The 19,738-nt window shown below is 45.0% G+C and overlaps 1 protein-coding gene across 3 annotated transcripts in view; it reads left to right on the plus strand.

Annotated features, from left to right (window-relative positions):
- Nucleotides 1–3,404: 3,404 nt before the first annotated feature.
- foxn4 (forkhead box N4) overlaps nt 3,405–19,738 on the plus strand; it is a 32,552-nt gene continuing 16,218 nt past the window's right edge. Inside the window, exons 1-2 of one of the 3 annotated variants that reach the window (XM_085961311.1) lie at nt 3,405–4,080; nt 4,666–4,764. In XM_085961311.1, coding sequence (XP_085817437.1) covers nt 4,679–4,764 — 86 coding nt within the window. In that variant the 5' untranslated portion in view covers nt 3,405–4,080; nt 4,666–4,678. Of the gene's footprint in view, nt 4,081–4,665; nt 4,765–5,355; nt 5,546–5,737; nt 5,904–19,738 lie in introns of those variants that run through there. The other 2 variants (XM_085961312.1, XM_085961313.1) reach the window with 2 other exon arrangements.

Genomic DNA, 19,738 nt, shown 5'->3' on the forward strand with positions numbered 1-19,738 from the left:
CAACCGAAAGCCTGAAAACTGACATTGCTGCATCATAGACAGAACCAGGTCGATCTTCCGATGCATAAAGCCGCACCAAACCTGGGGAGGTAGCTGCCAAATGAGTAAACTCATTGGAATTTCCTAAATAAGTCTGACTGTGTTTGGCTATGTCAACATGTTCGTGACTAGTAAGAGTTAATAAATTATTCTACAGGCCTATCAACTTTCACTCACTTTAGTTTGAAAATGTAATTAATTTGAATGCACTTCCTTCCAAATAAAGAACGCTCCTTTTATTTATTATTTAAATATATTTGTGTTCTGTATAACTTTGTGAGCGTATAAATCTCACTCCTAACATTTCCCCAATGTCAGCCAATCTGGTATAAGACCTCATGTGATTTAAAATTGATTAGAGTCTGGCTTATTTTATTAATAAGCTGACTGGGCAAAAATATCATTGAAAGTTTCAAAAAAAAATTCAATCTTCACTCTTTTCAGAACTGATCGACTTTCCAAGCAACGGATCATCATTTTATTTTACTTTGTACTTTTTGGTTGATTAATTTGATGAATTACCTTCTGGCTGGCCCTGCATCCTTTACGTAAGTGGCAGAGACAGCAGTGGAATGTTAGGTTAATAGATCGGTGCCTGCAATGAGCTTTTGATCCTGGTTGCATCACCGTGGTTGAGAAGCCAAATAGAGGTAAGGGCCGTCTGTCCTGGGAGGCAGAGCAAGCTACATGAGCCCAAGCCATCACAGTTGTCTGTTACATCACAGGCATTTGCTAGTGATGAGCAGCGAGTCAGCAATGGCAGAGTCCAGCTACCTACTCCATTGATGGGGAATCCTCTGGCTTAAATTGGGAAAGAGCAATGCGGGTAAAATCCGTCTTGGGCGCAAGTGCAAAACAGACAAAAGGCAATTGGCCATCCATTTTACACTCTGCCTGATTTTCTCTTCCATTGAGGTCACCAGGGTTGCGGCTCTCTCTCCAGAACATAACACATATAAAACTCAAGGATTTGCCCTCCCTCTTTAAGCCGTGATTTCCATTCAGATGTGTTATCCAGTATGTAACACTCCATCATGTGCGTTATCCTGTATTTAACACGCTGGCATGTGCATTAACCTATATGTAACACACTAAAATCTGTGTGTTTTCCTAAATGCAACCTTGCTACCCTTCAGCTGTGGCTCAGTGGGTAGCACACTCGCCTCTAAGCCAGAAGGTTGCGGGTTCAAGTCCCGCTGCAGGAGTGCTGCTCTGTTGGAGGTGTTGTCTTTTGGATGAGATGTTAAACCAAAGCCCCGTCTGCTCTCTCGGGTGGATGTAAAAGACCCCGCGGCACTATTTCGAAGAAGAGCAGGGGAGTTATCCCTGGTGTCCTGGGGCCAATATTTATCCCTCAACCAACATAACAAAAACAGATTATCTGGTCATTGTCACATTGCTGTTTGTGGGAGCTTGCTGTGCACAAATTGGCTGCCACGTTACAACAGTGACTCCACTTCAAAAGTATTTCATTGGCTGTAAAGTGCTTTGAGACGTCCGGTGGTCGTGAAAGGCGCTATATAAATGCAAGTCTTTCTTTCTTTCATGTTAGCCTATATCACAGAAATCACAGAAATCACAGAAACCCCACAGTGCAGATAGAGGCCATTTCGGCCCATCGAGCCTGCACCGACACATATCCCACCCGATCCCCGTAACCCCACGTATTTAATCCCCCTAACACTAAGGGTCAATTTATCATAGCCAATCAACCTAACCTGCACATCTTTGGACGGTGGGAGGAAACCGGAGCACCCGGAGGAAACCCACACACAAGGATGATGTGCTAACTTACCAGACATTGCAGCCATTCTGCATTGCCACTGCTGGGTTCCGGTGCTGTAGAAACCTCCAATTTTTATCGTGGGCTATTGAATCCACTCTAAATTAAGCCTGCATGTGTGCAGTTGTTTTAAAGTCACAGGTTGTGGTTATTTAGCTGGTGACTGTACCTTCTTCAATGGCTGGGGAAACCCTGTGCAAACCAATGATTGCAAAACCACTTCACTGCTCTCTATGGGTGGTGAGCTTGAGCAATTCAGGTGCTGGGCCTACCAGAGGCCAAGAGTGATTCCTAGCTCAGCCAGGAAGCTCCCATTGTTGCCACTGGAGGCAGCTGATTGATGTCCAGCGACCCCTAGAGGCAGCACGCCTCGTGTTGACATGGGTGAGGACAGGAATGGGGTAGTTTGTGATGCCATTCATGGTCAAATGGCCTACCAACACACACTGTCATAGATCACACAAAGCCACTTGGGTGGACTCCACGTGTCATTGAACCTATACCCCAAGGAGAAAATTAATTCCTTCAGAGGGGAAGGGAGAGAAGAACATTGAAGAAGGGGAAAAAAATTTGCATTTGTGTACAAAGCAATAAATTCAGTCAGATATGTACTGAACCAACCCAGATCTCAACCACAACACAAAAACTTCTGTTGAACATATTTAAAGGGCTATGTGTCAGCTGGGGCTCAGTTGGTAGCACCCTTGCCTGTGAGTGAAGGTTGTGGGTTCAAGTCCCACTCCAGAGACTTCAGCACAAAAATCTAGGCTGACACTCCAGTGCAGTGCTGAGGGAGTGCTGCACTGTCGGAGGTGCCCTCTTTTGAGTGAGACAATAAATTGAGGTGGATGTGAAAGATCCTGTGGCATTATATTGAAGAAGAGCAGAGGAGATAACCCTGGTGTCCTAGCCAAGATTTATCCCTCAATCAACATCACTAAAACAGATGATCACATTGTTGTTTGTGGGAGCTTGCTGTGCGCTAAATTGGCTGCTGCGTTTCCTACATTACAACAGTGACTACACTCGAAAAAAAAGTGTCTGTAAGGCGCTTTGGGACATCTGGAGGTCGTGAAGGGCGCTATATAAATGCAAGTCTTTTTAAAAAGATGTGACTTCTAGATTTTTTTAAATCAAAAAGTGTTATTTGTATTTATCAATGAGACACAATTATAACAGGAGGCCCATATGCAAGCACAAAATAAGGCATCATTTAGAAATCAGGGCAAAATATGTTGAATCTGTTTTTATTTATAAATTGCATGCTTTGATTTTGGGATGTTTTCTGCCGTGTCTCGCCATATGAACCTGCTACTGTGTATCCGACGTATGCAGCCACTGTTGAGGAAACTGGGGCTGGAGTACCGAGCATTGTTTCGGTTTTTAAAAAAAAAGCTCTTTTCTTTATTCTTCGAGTGTTAGTTCCCCTCCTTGCCCCCCCCCCCCCCTTTGTTATTGCACAAGATGGTATGTCGGCCGCGCCAGTCCGGCCGCCTTTCCCGCGAAGTCACTGTGGAGCCGGGAGGAGGCGCGGGCAGAGCGGCGGGGAAAGCAGAGGGTGGGAGGCAAGAGCCTGTGTGTTCATGTCAAAGAAACCCGCAGCACCACCGACTTCACTCAATCCCCAACACCAACTGTCAGGAGAGAGAGAGAGAGAGGGGAGAGAGGGGAGGGGGAGAAAGTTCCAGGACCAGGGAGAGAGCAAAACTCTGGGAATGAAACTGCCTGAAACTCACAACAAAAAACATCCCAGCAGATCCTAGGGGGGGGGGGGAAGCAGAAAAAAAATTGGGAAGAATCTAGCTTTGCATTTTATTTGAAAGCAGCTTTTATTTCAGGTGCAGCCGCGGTCTACAGTCTCTGGCAACAAGTCTGGTGGAGTTTGCAATTTTGTTCCAAGAAACTTTTGAAAAACTTTTTTAAAAGTTGGATTCTTTGAAGGCAAAAGGCATCTTTTCTTTCTTGGCCTCTCTCTCTCTCTCTCTCTATCCCTCCTGCTGGGATCGAATGGGGCTGAAGGTGAAAAAGTGTTAGCAGGGAGGTGGAGGAGGCCACGGGAATTGATGGTAAATCGCTGACCCAGCCGACTAATCGATTTATCTTCCTTCCTCACCCCTCCCCCCCCCCCCAACAACAATCGCCACCGCCGCGCGCATGCGCCAGGATCGCTGCCTGCCAGCGCCGGGAAATTTAAAAACCGTTTGTGTGGATTCAAAAAATTCACACAGGAGATCGGAGCAATAGGAAAATCTCAGCAGGTACAGACATCTATTCGCTAGCTTTCTGCCCTCCCTAAAAAAAAACTCTCTCGGGCTGCATTGCATTAAATAGAAGGCTTTTGATTCAGTTTTGCAGTTTTTCTAAATGCAATTTAAAACTTTTTTTGGAGGGGGTGAGAGGGGGGGATATATTTGCGTGCAGTTTTGAGCGATTTGTAGAAAATCCCAGCAATGTCCAGCTAATTATTAACTAACCGCTGCTGTAAAAAGGATTGCATTGTTGAAAAATATATATATATATTCTCGCTTTTAGTGCATTGACAGTTTAGACAATCCCACCACCTGTGCTGTCTCTGTCTTTGCATGCAGTATCTGGGAGAAAAAAATAAGTAATTGATAGTCCAAATAAGTGTGATGAGTTTAATGATATTCCCACTTATTACTAGTGTTGTTACAGCTACTGTATCGGTTAGCTTCGTGGGGTTTGTTTAATCTGCCGGCATGGTTTTTGGAGTGACACCGCTCTCTTCCTGAAGTGCTGGATAGCTACAATTTTAAACCTACAGATGGTAACAAAACATATACACTTTTTACCCCCTCCCCCTATGTGTGGGCACCGTTTAGTTCTTGGAGGGAGATGATAGAAAACGAGATCAGAGCGGAAATGTCGGGGATTTTAAGGACGTCGGGACATAACCCTCATCACCCAGCCCAGGAGTACAGGTAAGAAAGTTTGGGCAGGCGAGGGGTGGGGGTGGAATTAACGGAAAGAATGATCAGAGAGAAACCAGCACTTTTTCCCTCTCCTTATAGCTAGCTTCACTTTTACCATTTTAGACTATTGTACAATCTAAAAGCAAAATATATTTTTAAATGCACCCTTTTTTTTGCATTGCCTGAAAGGATGGAAGCAGATTCAATAGTAGCTTTCAAAAGAGAATTGAATTTCTACATTAAAAAAAAAGGAAACAGAATAGCGGGGCTATGGGGATAGAATGGATCATTCTTTCAGAGAGCTAGCACAGGTATGATGGGCCGAACGGCCTCCTACTGTGCAGTATCATTCTAAGATTCTTCTCGGCGAATAGTGAACTTTATTTTTGGAACAGAATGTTGTGACTTGCCTTGATGTTAACATTGTTCTAAAACTTGATGCAAAGTATATTTTTTTAAGTCTTTTGCGACATTCCACTCTTTGCTCCCACCCCCTCTCTCCTCTCCTCGTTGTTAAGGTGGGAGGGAGGTTGTAGCGAGCGGTGCCAATTCCTGCAGGGCAGTGGTGAACTCTTTTTATAGAAAGTTTTTTTTTCCCCTTGGCCAAGATAAGTAGGCGGAACATGTCGGGGCACGTCTGTAATGTAATGGATTCGCGTGGGAAAGGATTGGCCGAGATATTTGATTGTTGGATAGTTTCGTTCTGATTTACCCGCTTGCCTGTGCTGCACCCGGGACAATGTAAGCGACCCCTTTGCTCCGGCGAGCGAGGATGCGGCTGTCAGACCATGTGAGTGTGTCAGTTACCCCGGGTCTGTGAGCGTGTGATCAGTTTCGTTTGCAAAAAAAAAATATATATATATATATATATATAATAACCCCGCCCTTACGCCAGTCGCGGTTAACGCTGCTTTTTGATTTGATTAAAGTGTGTTCCAATGAAGGGGAAATCTGCCTGGTGGCAGTTGGAGTGACTTTGGAGGGGAGACTGATCTCACCTTTACACTTCCTGCCTGTAGTCAAGGAGGGAGCAATCAAGTTTGAGAAACTTCGCAAACCTGTGTTTCCTGCCCCACACACGAGCTGTGTGTGAATTTAAAGTGGTCCTGTAGCCTTGGCTCCTCGTAGAAGCTTCAATTCGTATGTGTGTAAGTTATCAGTCGGAATCCAAAAATCAGAATGTTGTTTCGAACTCGCTGCCACAAGGGAGTGGTTGAAGCGAATATTATAGATGCATTGAAGGGGAGGCTCGCTAAGCGCATGAGGGAGAGGGGAATAGAGGGTGATGCTGATAGAGTTAGATGTGGAAAGACAGGAGGAGGCTCGTGTGGAGCATAAACGCCGGCATGGACTGGTTGGGCCGAATGGCCTGTTCCTATGCTGTATATCCTGTATAATTCTATGTAAAGTATGGTTCTGTCCATAGCATCCTTGCTTTGGGAGTGGGCGGGGACGTGCTGGTCAGAAGGTTGTAGGATCGCACCATAGTAAGATTTGAGCTGATAGTCTAGCGTCATGCTCCAGTGCGGTACTGAAGGGAGGTTCTGCAATTTTGGGAGGTGCCTTCCTTTGGGTGAGATATTAAACCGAGGCTCTTGTTCTGCCAATTCAGGCAGGTGTTAAAGATCCTATGGCATCTTTGGAAGAGCAAGGAATTCTCCTGGTGCCCTGGCTGACCTGCCTCTCTCAACTAATAGCGCCAGAAAGACAGGTTAGAATCATACAGCACAGGAGGAGGCCTTTTGGCCCATCGTGCCCCTGCCGGCTCTTTGAAAGAGCTGTCCAATTAGTCCCACTCTCCCCCGCTCTTTTCCCCATAGCCCTGCAAATTGGTCAAGAAGATTAATTGGTCATTAAACTCGGTGCTGTTTGTGAGTTGTTGCTGGTAGAGAATGATTGTCCGATTTGTCTGCTCAGCAGTCAATCTACTTCACAAAGTCATTAATTGTATGAAGTGCTCTGAGATGTTGTAACGCGATAAGCCGAGGTATAAATGGAGGTATTATATTTCATATTGTTTCAAAATCTGCAATTATTTTATCTGAACCATTTCCTTTTTATAGAGGTTATGATTGTGGTGCAGTATTTCAGTGATGGGGAGTTAGCTGGCTGGGTGGGTCTCGGTGCAATTTAGCAGGTTTGGAAAGGCAGGCTGGTGATCTGCACTCACTTTCACAATGAGACTGGATCTTTGTTTCTCGTCTTAACACGGTTTTTTCTCTGCTCTCAAAAAAAAACCTACCCTGTTTGATTGGATGACCGTCATAGACCTCTGTTGGATGCGTTCAAAATGGACCAAAGCTGGTGTAGCCGTAAGGCATTTGATGAGCCGTGTATTGTGCCAGGGGAGGCTGCTGCAATATGGGGAACTCCCGTCTCATAACATTGCCCACTGGGAAGCTTTGATTTTGCAATGTTGCCTCAAAGGGAGAGTTTGTGAGCATAAACAGCCAACTTTTCGGGATTATAAAAGAAGTTACCTTAAATGAGCTTTCTGCCTTCATATGTCAAAGTGTTTGCTGAACCTTTCTCTGTTCAGGAGGGGAGGGGGTGGAGAGCTGTGTGTCAAATTTGTTGAGATGTCATAACATGCAAGTGCGGCTATGGTGTGATTTAATGTCATTGCTTTTTTGTGTCTGTAAATAAATGAAGAGAAAGATTGATGAAGTCGATCTTCCTTTAACACTAAAGTTGGAGCTGAGCTAGTGCATAAAGGCGGCTTTCCAATGGAATACAGCTTGTCCTGTATTTTTAAATACTGGCAGGACTATTATGACGGAGGTTGTGAAAGAATTCCTAATGCGAGATGGAGTGATTTCTCTCTGCTGTTCTATCTAATGACATGCATCATCCGGTTAAATCTAGTCGAGGCCAGGCATGCGACCGAGCTAGCTCCTTTCAGCATCAAGCTATTACAGAGAATTATCATTAAGTTTAAGTCCCTTGTTGGTGGAGATTCCTGTTCAAACGGTGATTGCTGCAGACAGTGTCAAAGGAATCGGATCAAAGAAGTGACCAAGTCCAAAGATTGTAAGGAAGCTGGATTAATGTGCTGACTGAAGCACCCTTCGGAATGATTGTAGCTCTACAGATGTCAGTTCAGGGGTCCCGCACGCTGTCCGATTTGGCTACACCTCCAAGCCAGCCCGACTTCCCTCAGTAACACTCGCCGTCCAAAACACAAATATATATGTTTTTTAAATCTAAAAAAAAGACTGTTATATATGATCATAATTCTTTGTGACTGTTGTGTGTAATCTAGGTAGATTTAAAGACATCACCCATTTAAGTACTGAGCTCCAAACTACTGGTGTCGCAGAATTGGCCCAAGCTAGGACAAGATCCGGAAAATCCCCTAAATATTGTCTATCCTAAATTAAATAAATATGATAGAACTTTTTAGGCGTTCTTAAATATAATGAAGCAGCAATGTTATTTTACATTTTGCTTTATTTGTGGTTCCCACTGGCTATGGATGTAGCCCCCGGAGATACTTTAACAAGCTGTTACTGTCCTAAATCAAACTGTACGCTCGGCACCGCCTGCAGTCTTCGATTGGACCCCGACTGTCCCCACCCTCCCAAGATCTGAGCTGAAAAACTATATTAAAAAAAAAACTCTGCTTTTTCAGTGAAAATGATAATATACATTTATTAAAGGAGCAATATTCAATTTTTTAAATATATTTTTAAAGAAAAAACGATTTTTTTCAGATTTTTTTTCAAACTTCACTATAGTGCCTCTCTACCCCCAGTTGACCCCTTCTCCCTGCAGATCAGCTTGAGTGACTGGCATGATAGTGAGCCTATTGCACATGTTACTATTCCATGCTGGAATAAGGTAAGATGGCACAGTACATTGAGTGCTCAGTGTTAAGAACATAAGAAGCAGGAGTAGGCCATATGGCTCCTTGAGCCTGCTCCGCCATTCAATAAGATCATGGCTGCTCATCGACCTCAACTCCACTTTCCCGCCCAATCCCCATATCCATTGATTCCCCGAGAGTCCAAAAATCTATCTAAGCCTTGAATATACTCAAAGACTCAGCATTCACAGCCTCTGGGGCAGAGAATTCCAAAGATTCACAACCCTCTGAGGGAAGAAATTACTCCTCATCTCAGTCTTAAATAGCCGACCCCTTATCCTGAGACTATGCCCCCTAGTTCTGGACACTCCAGCCAGGGGAAACAACCTCAGCATCTACCCTGTCAATCCCCTTCAGAATCTTGTATATTTCAATGAGATCACCTCTCATTCTTCTAAACTCCAGAGAGTATCGGCCCATTCTACACAATCTCTCATCAAAGGACAGCCCTTTCATCCCAGGAATCAATCTAGTGAACCGTTGTTGCACCGCCTCCAAAGCAAGTATATTTTTCCTTAGATAAAGAGACCAAAACTGTGCATAGTACTCCAGGTGTGGTCTCACCAAGGCCCTGTACAATTGTAGTTATGGAGTGGTGGACTGTCAACCTGGGTTGTGTTGACTTAAGAAGGTGCTGAGCAAAGCTTAGGTGATTTCCTGGTGATACAAAAATTAACATGCTTTTACTTATTACATTGGGCATGTTGGTTTTTGCCCCTGCCAGCCACCAGTCACGCTGGACGGTGGTTGGGAAAGAAAGGGCAGAGAGGAGATTGGGCACGGCTGAAAATGAGCAGCTCCAAAAGGTGGAAGCATCAGAGAGCTGGACATGACGCATCTTGGGGGAAGTGGGTCCTTTTTATTAAAAAAAAAAGGGAACGTTTTAGTTTTTCTGAAAATTGTGACTCTGCAGGATGTGACTGGTGCTTGGAAACTGGTGGCATATTGGACCACTAGCTCAAGGCACCTTCGAGGTGGTGGGTCAGGTAGCCACAGTCCCATTTGTGCCAAGCTTTCAGTCTCAGCCATGATGCTCCGAGTGGTGTCTGGGTACTTCTGGAGCAAAAGTGACCCAGGTCACTCTAATGGACTTCCCAGCAACAGATGTAGAGCTCCCCGAACACAAGCCTGACCATGGTGGAAGGAGGTGAAGGAAATTACTTAGAAAAGACGGAAAGACTTACATTTATAAAACGCCTTTCACGACCTCAGGACGTCCCAAAGTGAAGGAAGGGATTGTAGCCTCTCGTTGACATGGGAGAGAAAGAAAAACCGGGTGCGGCAATTACAACTGTTTTCCCCCGAACATTGAAGACATGGGGGGCTGCGAGGGGGGAACTCAATGGTGGAATCTGATGGCTGGTGTGTCAGGGTAAAGTTCAGAGTGGATGTTGTGGCTGGTCCACAGGGAGTGAAGAAAACTGGAGGGCAGGCTACCTGGGTCCAATTCTGTCTTTCTCTCCTTCTGCCCCTTCTTGGGTCCAGGTGCATAGTAGCATTGGTAGAGACTCTGGGTGTAGGTCACTTGCTTGTCCTCACTGCCATAGAGCAGTGACCGACAAAACCATAACTCCAGGACTATTTCGGTCCAAAGCGCATTACAAATGGGCATCTCTTCGAAGCACTGTCAATATTCTTGCCACAAGTAGCCATTACATAGCAACTTTAAATAAATTTATACAACGGAAGTAGACCAAGGCGGATCTGATAATCTGGCAACATATCTCCGTGGAAGGGGTAAAGTATTTCAACAGTGGCGCCAAGTGAAATAAATTGGGGAGAGGAGTGAGTGCCAGGAAGTTTTGGGTCTCCATTTGAGTTTCACTCCCCTGGGACCCCTTCGCAAACTGAAGTCACAAGCAGAGGAGCGGGACCACTGGAATGTACATCTCCTTGGATAAATGTGGTTAATTAGCCAAGAAAAATGTTTATACATCCATGCAGTTCCACAAGGCCCCACTTATTGTGGGACAATATTCTCTGGCCATCCAATTTTTCCTTGTAACTGATTGCAAACTATTTCTCAATTGCCTTGCAATAATGCCATCGCAATTGTTAATCCTTGGAGGTGAGATTGTCATTACACCTCAGTGACATAGAGCCCACTGCATGTATGTAAAGTGAACAATATTTTTTTTTTAAATGGTATTCTGGAGCTATTGTAAGGTAGTAATCCAGCTCAGGATTCAGATAGTTTGTGAAGTCCATTTGAGGTCCCTGATTCGATTCCAGCCTGCATTTTGCTGCCAAGTATCTGTTGTTCTATATTTAAATCCTCAAAACCCATTGTTTAGATTCCAACCTTTACCCTACTGCAATGTGTCCATTCTTCTAGTTTTAAACCTCTGAGCTCTACTTGTCCTTTCTGAGATGAATCACTCCATCGCTTTTGCACGGCCCCTGGCGCTTGCACGAGAACTTTAAATATTCGCCGTAATGACAGCCATTGGATGCCAGCTTGAGACTGGAATTGAAACTCGCGACCCTACGAATGGAGAGTCTGTCCCTTTATAGCCACAGCATCTGAAGAAAACGATTGAAATTACTGTGCAAATTGTACTATTTTATGCTGAAGTTAAATTAAAAGTAGCTTTTTTTGCTTATTTCCAAGAAAGGCCATTGATGCTAGGAATCTCCTCCTGGCGGGGGGCGGGGGGAGGGGGAATCTCCTAATCGGCTGGTGCAACTTTGGCAGAAGCCTCATGTACGTGGTGTAAACGGGATTTCTGCTGATCCTCTGCCAAAATGATGGCAGCCGATGGGTGGGGCGGTTTAACGCACGGGCCTACGGGACCCCAGCCAAAAACAGGCCCTTTGCCAAGGGCCCTGTGCAAATGTGTATTGCACCAAAGAGACCTGATCCAGATGTACAAGGGTGGCATCTTCTGGCATGGTTTGTTTTAATATTAATGCAGTGTGTAAACGTTCTATTGCCCTATTTCCATTTTACTCCACATTTTGTGCGGAGGGGCCCCACATGTTCCTGGTGCCCAGGGCCCCAAGAATTCTGTTGATTGCGAGATTCCTGGCAAACTGGTTTAAGAGGCAATTACCTGCAAAGGGATTGAAGGATTTGGTCAGAAGATAAATAGGTGGGTTAATAGCTATCAAAAATGTACACAAACTGGTTGGGTCTACTGGTTTTTTCCTTTTCTATAAAATCTTATTTTACGTTTGAATGCTACCCTGCTTACCTCATACTCGGGGCGTCTACAGGAAGTGATTATTGTACACAAGGGAGTTGGGTTCTTGTCTACTCAGTGTATGTGAAAAGGTAGTTACTGTACACTCACTGTGTACTCACAGGGCATACATGGCAAAGTGCTTGTACATTTCTAGCATGTGCACAAGGAGGTGGTGTTGTATAGGCACAGTGTGTAAATGACTGGCTATTGTATACACACAGGTTATGCACAGTGATGGTTATTGTATACACGCAGGTTATGCACAGTGATGGTTATTGTATACACGCAGGTTATGCACAGTGATGGTTATTGTATACACGCAGGTTATGCACAGTGATGGTTATTGTATACACGCAGGTTATGCACAGTGATGGTTATTGTACACACGCAGGTTATGCACAGTGATGGTTATTGTATACACGCAGGTTATGCACAGTGATGGTTATTGTATATACGCAGGTTATGCACAGTGATGGTTATTGTATACTCGCAGGTTATGCACAGTGATGGCCCCTCTGCCTATAACTCTGATACGTTCAGTTATCCTGATGTGTTCTTATTCTGTGACTGGTCCAATGAATGGTATGTTTTAAGTAAGAGCATGAGAAAAATCAAGAATGAGAAACCGCCATCCTGCTCATCAAAGGTTGTCCCTCTAATATCCTCACTCTCTCCAGCCTTATTTTGACTAGACTGGTTCCTGGGATGAGGGGATTGTCCTAATGAGGAGAGATTGAGTAGACTAGGCCTATATTCTCTGGAGTTTAGAAGAATGAGAGGTGATCTCATTGAAACATATAAAATTCTTACAGGGCTTGACAGGGTAGATGCAGGGAGGATGTTTCCCCTGGCTGGGGAGTCTAGAACCAGGGGTCACAGTCTCAGAATAAGGGGTCGACCATTTAGGACTGAGATGAGGAGAAATTTCTTCACTCAGAGGGTTGTGAATCTTTGGAATTCTCTACCCCAGAGGGCTGTGGATGCTCAGTTGTTGAGTATATTCAAGACAGAGTGATAGATTTTTGGACACTAAGGGAATCGAGGGATATGGGGATAGTGCGGGAAGGTGGAGTTGAGGTCGAAGATCAGCCATGCTCTTGTTGAATGACAGAGCAGGCTCGAAGGGCCAAATGGCCGACTCCAGCTCCTATTTCTTATGTTCTAATATTCCTCATGGTTTTTGCCTGGCAGACTGGTGTCCGCTGTGGCTCAGTGGGTAGCACTCTCACCTCTGAGTCAGACGGTGTGGGTTCAAGTCCCTCCCTAGTGACTTGAGCACAAGAATCTAGGCTGCTGCACTGTCGGAGGTGCTGTCTTGTGGATGAGCGGTTAAACTGAGGCCCCGTCTGCCCTCTCAGGCGGACATAAACCGATCCTATGACACTATTTTGAAGAAGAGCAGGGGAGTTGTTCCCGGTGTCTTGGCCAATATTTATCCCTCACTGAAAACAGATTAACTGGTCATTATCACATTGCTGTTTGTGGGACCTTGCTGTGTGCAAACTGGCTGTCGCGTTTCCTACATTACAACAGTGACTACACTTCAAAAAGTACTTCATTGGCTGTAAAGCGCTTTGGGATGTCTGGAGGTTGTGAAAGGCAGGATATAGATGCAAGTCTTTCTTTCAAATATTATTGAAACGGTAATATTAAAATATTATTGTCTACGTACTAAATATTTTCAGGGAGCAGCTTCCTAGTGCCCAGACCACCAGAGTGGGAGCGATGTTGCCGGATGCTGGACAGTACAGAGTATGACTGTGTGTTACTGTTGCTGCATGCCTTCTCTCCTCTGCTCAGAGCTGTTCCTCTCTCTGTACCCCAAGAGACGGAACATTTGTTCAGAGTTGGCCAGCTATCGACTAGTTGCAATCTCTATAGCGCCTCTGCTCAGTACTGCCCACCCTCAAACCAATACTTGCATCAGAGAACGCTCCAAACTATCACATGCTCTGTTTGGCCTTGCTGCCTGCTCTTTTATGTATTTCAGTACAATTTTTCACCATGCAGTTTTTGTGTGTGTAAAAGTGAGGGATGTCACCGCTAGGGAAGGTATCCAGTGTCTGCATCAAACACTCTTATTTTTTTCCCCTACCAATATACCTTAATCCAAACCTCCTACTTCACCAATGTGAAATTGTTCATCTCCCACATCAGCCATGCTTGTGATCATAATGCGACTATTAATTTAGTGCTGGGTTCTTGGCATGAATCCCCCCCCACCCCCACACACCTCCCATCAGTCAGGGTTGAAACTGCCCCAGATTCATTTCACCGGGATAGTGGAGACAGAAAACTCTCGCTCATCACTGGGGACTGGATTCCGAGCCAGGTCTGGAGCTGGAGGGACGGTCACTGCACTGTCCAGTCGTGTTTCCACTTTCCTTTCGAGTTGTTAATGCTCGTATCCGAGTGCCCGTGTCTGTCAGTCTGCGTGCCACTGGCAGCTTGGCTATTGTGAGCGAAAGGTTTCTTTTTTGTGTTTTTGAATTTATTATATTGCATATATGTTGACTTCGGTTTAAACGGAGAGTGCCGACATAATTTGGTAAACTGTTTTGAGAGATGCCCCCAGGGCTTGAGGGAGCTGGACAGGCACAAAGCAGTTGAAATGGCATAAATTGGTGAAACACACCTGGGTCATGCTACAGATATTAACTCAGCTCGGTCACACTCGGCAAGTCCTCCTGGGCAAGAGGATCAAAGTCAAAGAATGGAATGTGTACAAAGTTGAACATTGTTGTTTTCGCAAGTTTAATTTTTAAAAGGAGTCCGACTCCTGGAGCTCCACTGAGGACTCATTTAAGTGTGGAACTGAACCGTACAGCACAGGAAGGTTCAACTGATAGCCTTAATTATCAGTAGTGCTGAAGTAACCATTTTCTCAGCTGTGGCAACAGTCAGCGATACAATTTGCTTCGGTGCCCCGGGCCTATGAAGGAGGAAAATCTGCTAGGGTACCACCATCCAGTGACCTGCGTTGGAAAGTGCATGCGTGTGACACTAAGTGAGGTCAGGATCAAACTCGGATGTGATGCCCCCTATAGTGGAATAGCTGGCCAAACCCCCAGGGCAGATGGGGCCTCGGTTTAACGTCTTATCCGAAGCACGGTACCTCTGACTGGAGTGTCAGCCTAGATTATGTGCTCAAGTCTTTAGAGTGGGGCTTGAACCCATGACCTTCTGGCTCAGTGGTGAGGGTGCTAGCTACCACTGAGCCAAGGCCTTGGGATTCCTAAGTGTGCGCAGGGCACTGGTGAAGTTTAACCGGCTAAACTGACGCAGCCACCCAATACAGAACACTGATAAAACCTTCCTTGCTCAGCCAGGACTGCCCTTGCAGTGGGATGAATCCCAGACCACTGTGGTGGGCTGTCCTTCCAAGTTCCATTAGTGAGCCAGACTGGCTGGTTAATGACGGTATCCTGGAGAACTGTGGACCTGTCCGGCTCGGGTATGGGGTTACCAAGTTTCCACAGAGGGTGGACTTCCCTTGACACCAAGGAGACCCTATTCATCTCTTTCAATCTCTTTCTTTTCTTCTCCACGTCCCACCTCAGAAGATAGTTATTTGTTGGTCATCAGACAACCGCCAAGTGTGGGTTTGAGCCCTCACTGGGTGGACAACAGATACCAGGAGCGGCTCACGAGTGGCATGGTGAGCAGTATAACTTGCCATAAAACGTATTCTTCAGACCACAGCATGGACACACACCATGCTCTATCGGACATTGGTTCTACCAGTGCAGGTGTGGAGCTTGAGCAACATCTGGGTTGTAGAGAGGCAATAATTTTTGGCATTTAACAATCGTGCGAGTTCCAAAAGATATCCAGTACTATAAAGGGTTAATCTGCGCCATTTCATTTCAGTGATGTGTGCCAGTGGCAGAACACTTGCTCTGGGTGCTTTCTTTTAATTGCAGTTCACTGGTTCACTTAATCAGGTTAGGCATAGAACAGTGGATATATGAATGGATGGTCTCACACCCCTTCCCCCAGGTAACACTTTCCAGCAGCTGTCAATTCAAGGCTCGGCGTTTCCTCATGAGCGATGAACATCTTTCTTCAGCATGGTGGAAGGTGCTGCGCAGGGCAGTTTGCAACATTCCAGATACCTTGATGTTCTAGACATCCAAGTCCAGTGTCGTGTGCCAGACTTACTTGAGGCAAACAGGTCCTCGTATCAACTTAGCACCATGGCACTGAAGCCCAGCTTGAATCAGCACCTTCAGGAGAAGAGGTGGGGGCACTGAAGATCGGAGTGAAAAAAGGGATTCTGATGGGGAGACTTTCCCTTTACAGAAGTAAAGGCAGACGCATATGATTTCTAACCAAACTAAGACTTGGACGATTATTTGAGGTGTGTTTTTTTTAATTCTTCATGGGATCTGGGCGTCACTGGCAAGGCCAGCATTTATTGCCCATCCCTAAGTGTGACCAAATGTTCAGCCTTTAGCCTTCAAGCCCCTCACGGTTGCATTACGGGTACCAGTCTGTCTCAGTCTCTTTTTCGACCAATTCCATTTCAGCATTCAAATGATTCATTTTAGGCCTGATGTTGGTCTGGTTGTTAGTGCTCCTCAGGTAAGACTGATGTGTACGTAATGGCATTGAATATGGGGTAAGAAAGGAGGTGAATACAATTCTAGGATTGCTCTCAGCCTCCCTTGCTCTCTCTCCGCCCCTCCCCCAACCCCCACTATTGTGTCACTGCTGCTTGACCACAACACCTTAGGTTCTGAAGACAGAATATCATTTACTACAGCAATGGCAGAGAGTTTGAGAGCTGCTGACAGACGTTCACTGTCCTTATTATACACCTGACTAAGGGAATGCTTTCACACAGTAGAGTTAAAGGAGACCTGTAGTGTCAGCAAAGTACAACCCAGATGAGTTTTTGCAAACTAAGTTTTTCAAGGAGAAGGAATTACAGAAACAGGCCATTCGGCCCAACCAGTCCATGCCGGCGTTTATGCTCCACTCGAGCCTCCTCCTGCCTTTCCTCATCTAAATCTATCAGCATCACCTTTCTCCCTCATATGCTGGTCTAGCCTCCCCTTAACTGCATCTATACTATTCGCTTCAACCACTCCCTGTGGTAGCGAGTTCCACATTCTCACCACTCTCTGGGTAAAGAAGTTCCTTCTGAATTCCCTACTGGATTTCTTGGTGACTATCTTATATTGATGGCCTCTAGTTTTGCTCTTCCCCACAAGTGGAAACATTCTCTCTGTATCCACTGTATCAAAACCTTTCATGATTTTAAAGACCTCTATTAGGTCACCTCTCAGCCTTTTTTCAAGAGAAAAGAGACCCAGCCTGTTCATCCTTTCCTGATATTTATACGCTCGCATTTCTGGTATCATCCTTGTAAATCTTCTCTGCACCCTCTCCAGTGCCTCTATATCCTTTTTAGAATATGGCAACCAGAACTGTACGCAGTAAGTGTGGTCTAACCAAGGTTCGATACAGGTTTAGTATAACTTCCCTACTTTTCAATTCTATCCCTCTAGAAATAAACCCTAATGCTTGGTTTGCTTTTTTTATGGCCTTGCTAACCTGTGTCGCAACTTTTAGTGATTTGTGTATTTGTACTCCGAGATCCCTTTGTTCCTCTACCCCACCTAGACTCGCACCCTCCAAGTGGATGTGACCTCCCTATTCTTCCTACCAAAACGTAATACCTCACATTTATCTGTGTCGAACTTCATTTGCCAATTATATGCCCATTCTGCAAGTTTATTAATGTCCTCCTGTAATTTGTTGCAGTCCTCCTCAGTATTGACTATTCAGTGTTGAAGTTAGGAATTCTTTTTACTGCTCCCCCCATCACATTTCTCCTTAAACGACTCAAGGCAAGCTTCTTGAAGTCGACAGTGTGGGCAAATCATTGCCATTCCAACGCCTCTCTTCAGCTCGCAGCCAAGAGGTTCTGATTCCACTTTCAGTCCATGTGGAACCGTCTCTAATGCCCATTCTAACAGGTAATCTATGGATACGCTGGAACGAAATAAGTAAATGGTATCCCATGGGATTGGGCTGAATATTCAGTGACTGGCAGAAGCTATGGCGGAGGACCGGGCAGAATAAGCCTATGGCGGACACACTCCCAAGATGTAAATAAGTGAACATCCTCTGAGGGGATCTCCTTCACCTGTATCTTTCAAGATATAAATAGATGCAATAAAAGACCATAGGAAGACATTTTGCAGCGAGGATGGGATGGGAGAAGGCAGTTGGCAGCTTTCTAGTCCTAAGTGATTCCCCATAGCAGCATGTTTGACCCAAGAACCAATCTTTTTTTTTACACTAGTCTTTTGTTCTGAAATGAATTTCTTGATAAGAGCAAACAGTTCTATTATTTTCCAGCCACAGTGTGCCCCACTGATTTACAGTGACCTTTTAGGCTTCTACCTTGTCCCTTTTTAACCTGTCATTGGTAACCCACAGTCACCAAAAAGTGACCTAACATTCCAGATGCGAGAGTGGTACTGAGCGAATGTGGCCAAAGTTGTCAACGTTGAACAAATCTTGGTGTGGGATTTTAAGTCACTAACCGTATACTTGAGTCGTCCAATTACACCAAAAATATAAATGTGGTTGAAAGTGGCACCCTGTGTTTGTCACATGGGCTGCATAGATTGGCCAGGTGTCATGAACGTATTATCTTCCGTCCATCTTTCTGCCGGTGTTCTCTTTTTTTTTGGTGAAGAGATAGCTATGGAAGCAAGGATATCCCAGCACTCATAGCCATATCCATACCGATAACTGTTTAATAAACTATTTGGCTCTTAAATTTAACCAGAGCTTTCATGACCTTTATGAATGCTGCCATGGCTCCACCACGATATCTGCCTCTTGCTTCCTCCCCAAGAACAGAAGGTGCTGGGAATTATTGGCCTAGCCCATAACTCATGGGAGATTGGGTGGGAGACGGTGACTTCTCACACGGGGCTCCTGTCGAATGTGCAAGAGTTGGCACATGTCACTTGTCAGATGCCACTTCAACAGTACCTACATGACTTTCCTGAATGGGTTTCTGCTTTCCCAACCCACTTCAGATTGTGTTCCTTGTGCCACAATCCCTATTTATTTTATTAAGGAAAAAAGGGGAAGGGACAAGGTCCCTAATGGAGGATCTCACCAAGGTTGAAAAGCAGGAGAGAAGGTGGCATCAACCTGGAAGTAGTGACACCAAATTTAGATTTAAAAATCCTCTGGGTCTTTAGGAGGGAGGGAAGATTGACAAAGAAGCGTTCCACGGTTTTGAGATCCTGGGAAAGAATGAGACAATATGAGACGGTGTGACGAGTCTTGATTTCAATACAGTGAGCTTGGAAAGAGGAAGAATAATATTCAAAGAGTAGGAGGAATAAGTGAAGAAGGTTCCAGAGGAGCAATGACCATGGCGGTGTTGGTGACATGGCGGGAAATGAGAAATTTTATTTGTAATAATCTGGCTGCAAGGTTTCAATCCACTCCAAGCATGCCATTCCCCACTCTTCCATCCCCGGAATTCAGTTTATTTCGGAATCTTGAGTATAAATATATGGGAACACATTTACAATGTCATGTATATGTCCTCCTATGGTGTGCATATATATTCACCCGTGACGTACACTCAATTTGTGTGGTGACTGACTGCATTGGCGTAAAGGCGCTGTGACAGCATTAGGAAGGCAGGCCAACCATTGGAAAATGAGAGCAAATCACTTGATGTCTCCACATTGCTGTGCCATCACTGGAGTTAAAATGTGTTTTTTTTTTTAAACAACGCACCTGTTGCTATACTTTCAAACTCAAGTTAAGAGACCTGTAAACTGGTGGACTGGCTGGGGAACAGTGCTGTTTTTTTAATCCCCTTCATCCATGTCCCCATTCCATCCCTATTGTGTCCAGATTTTCATCACGCTTATTTTTTTTAAAACCACCT

The sequence above is a fragment of the Somniosus microcephalus genome, chromosome 19 (assembly GCF_052327205.1).
Source record: "Somniosus microcephalus isolate GS21.2 chromosome 19, FLI_Smic_1.0, whole genome shotgun sequence".
NCBI lineage: Eukaryota > Metazoa > Chordata > Chondrichthyes > Squaliformes > Somniosidae > Somniosus > Somniosus microcephalus.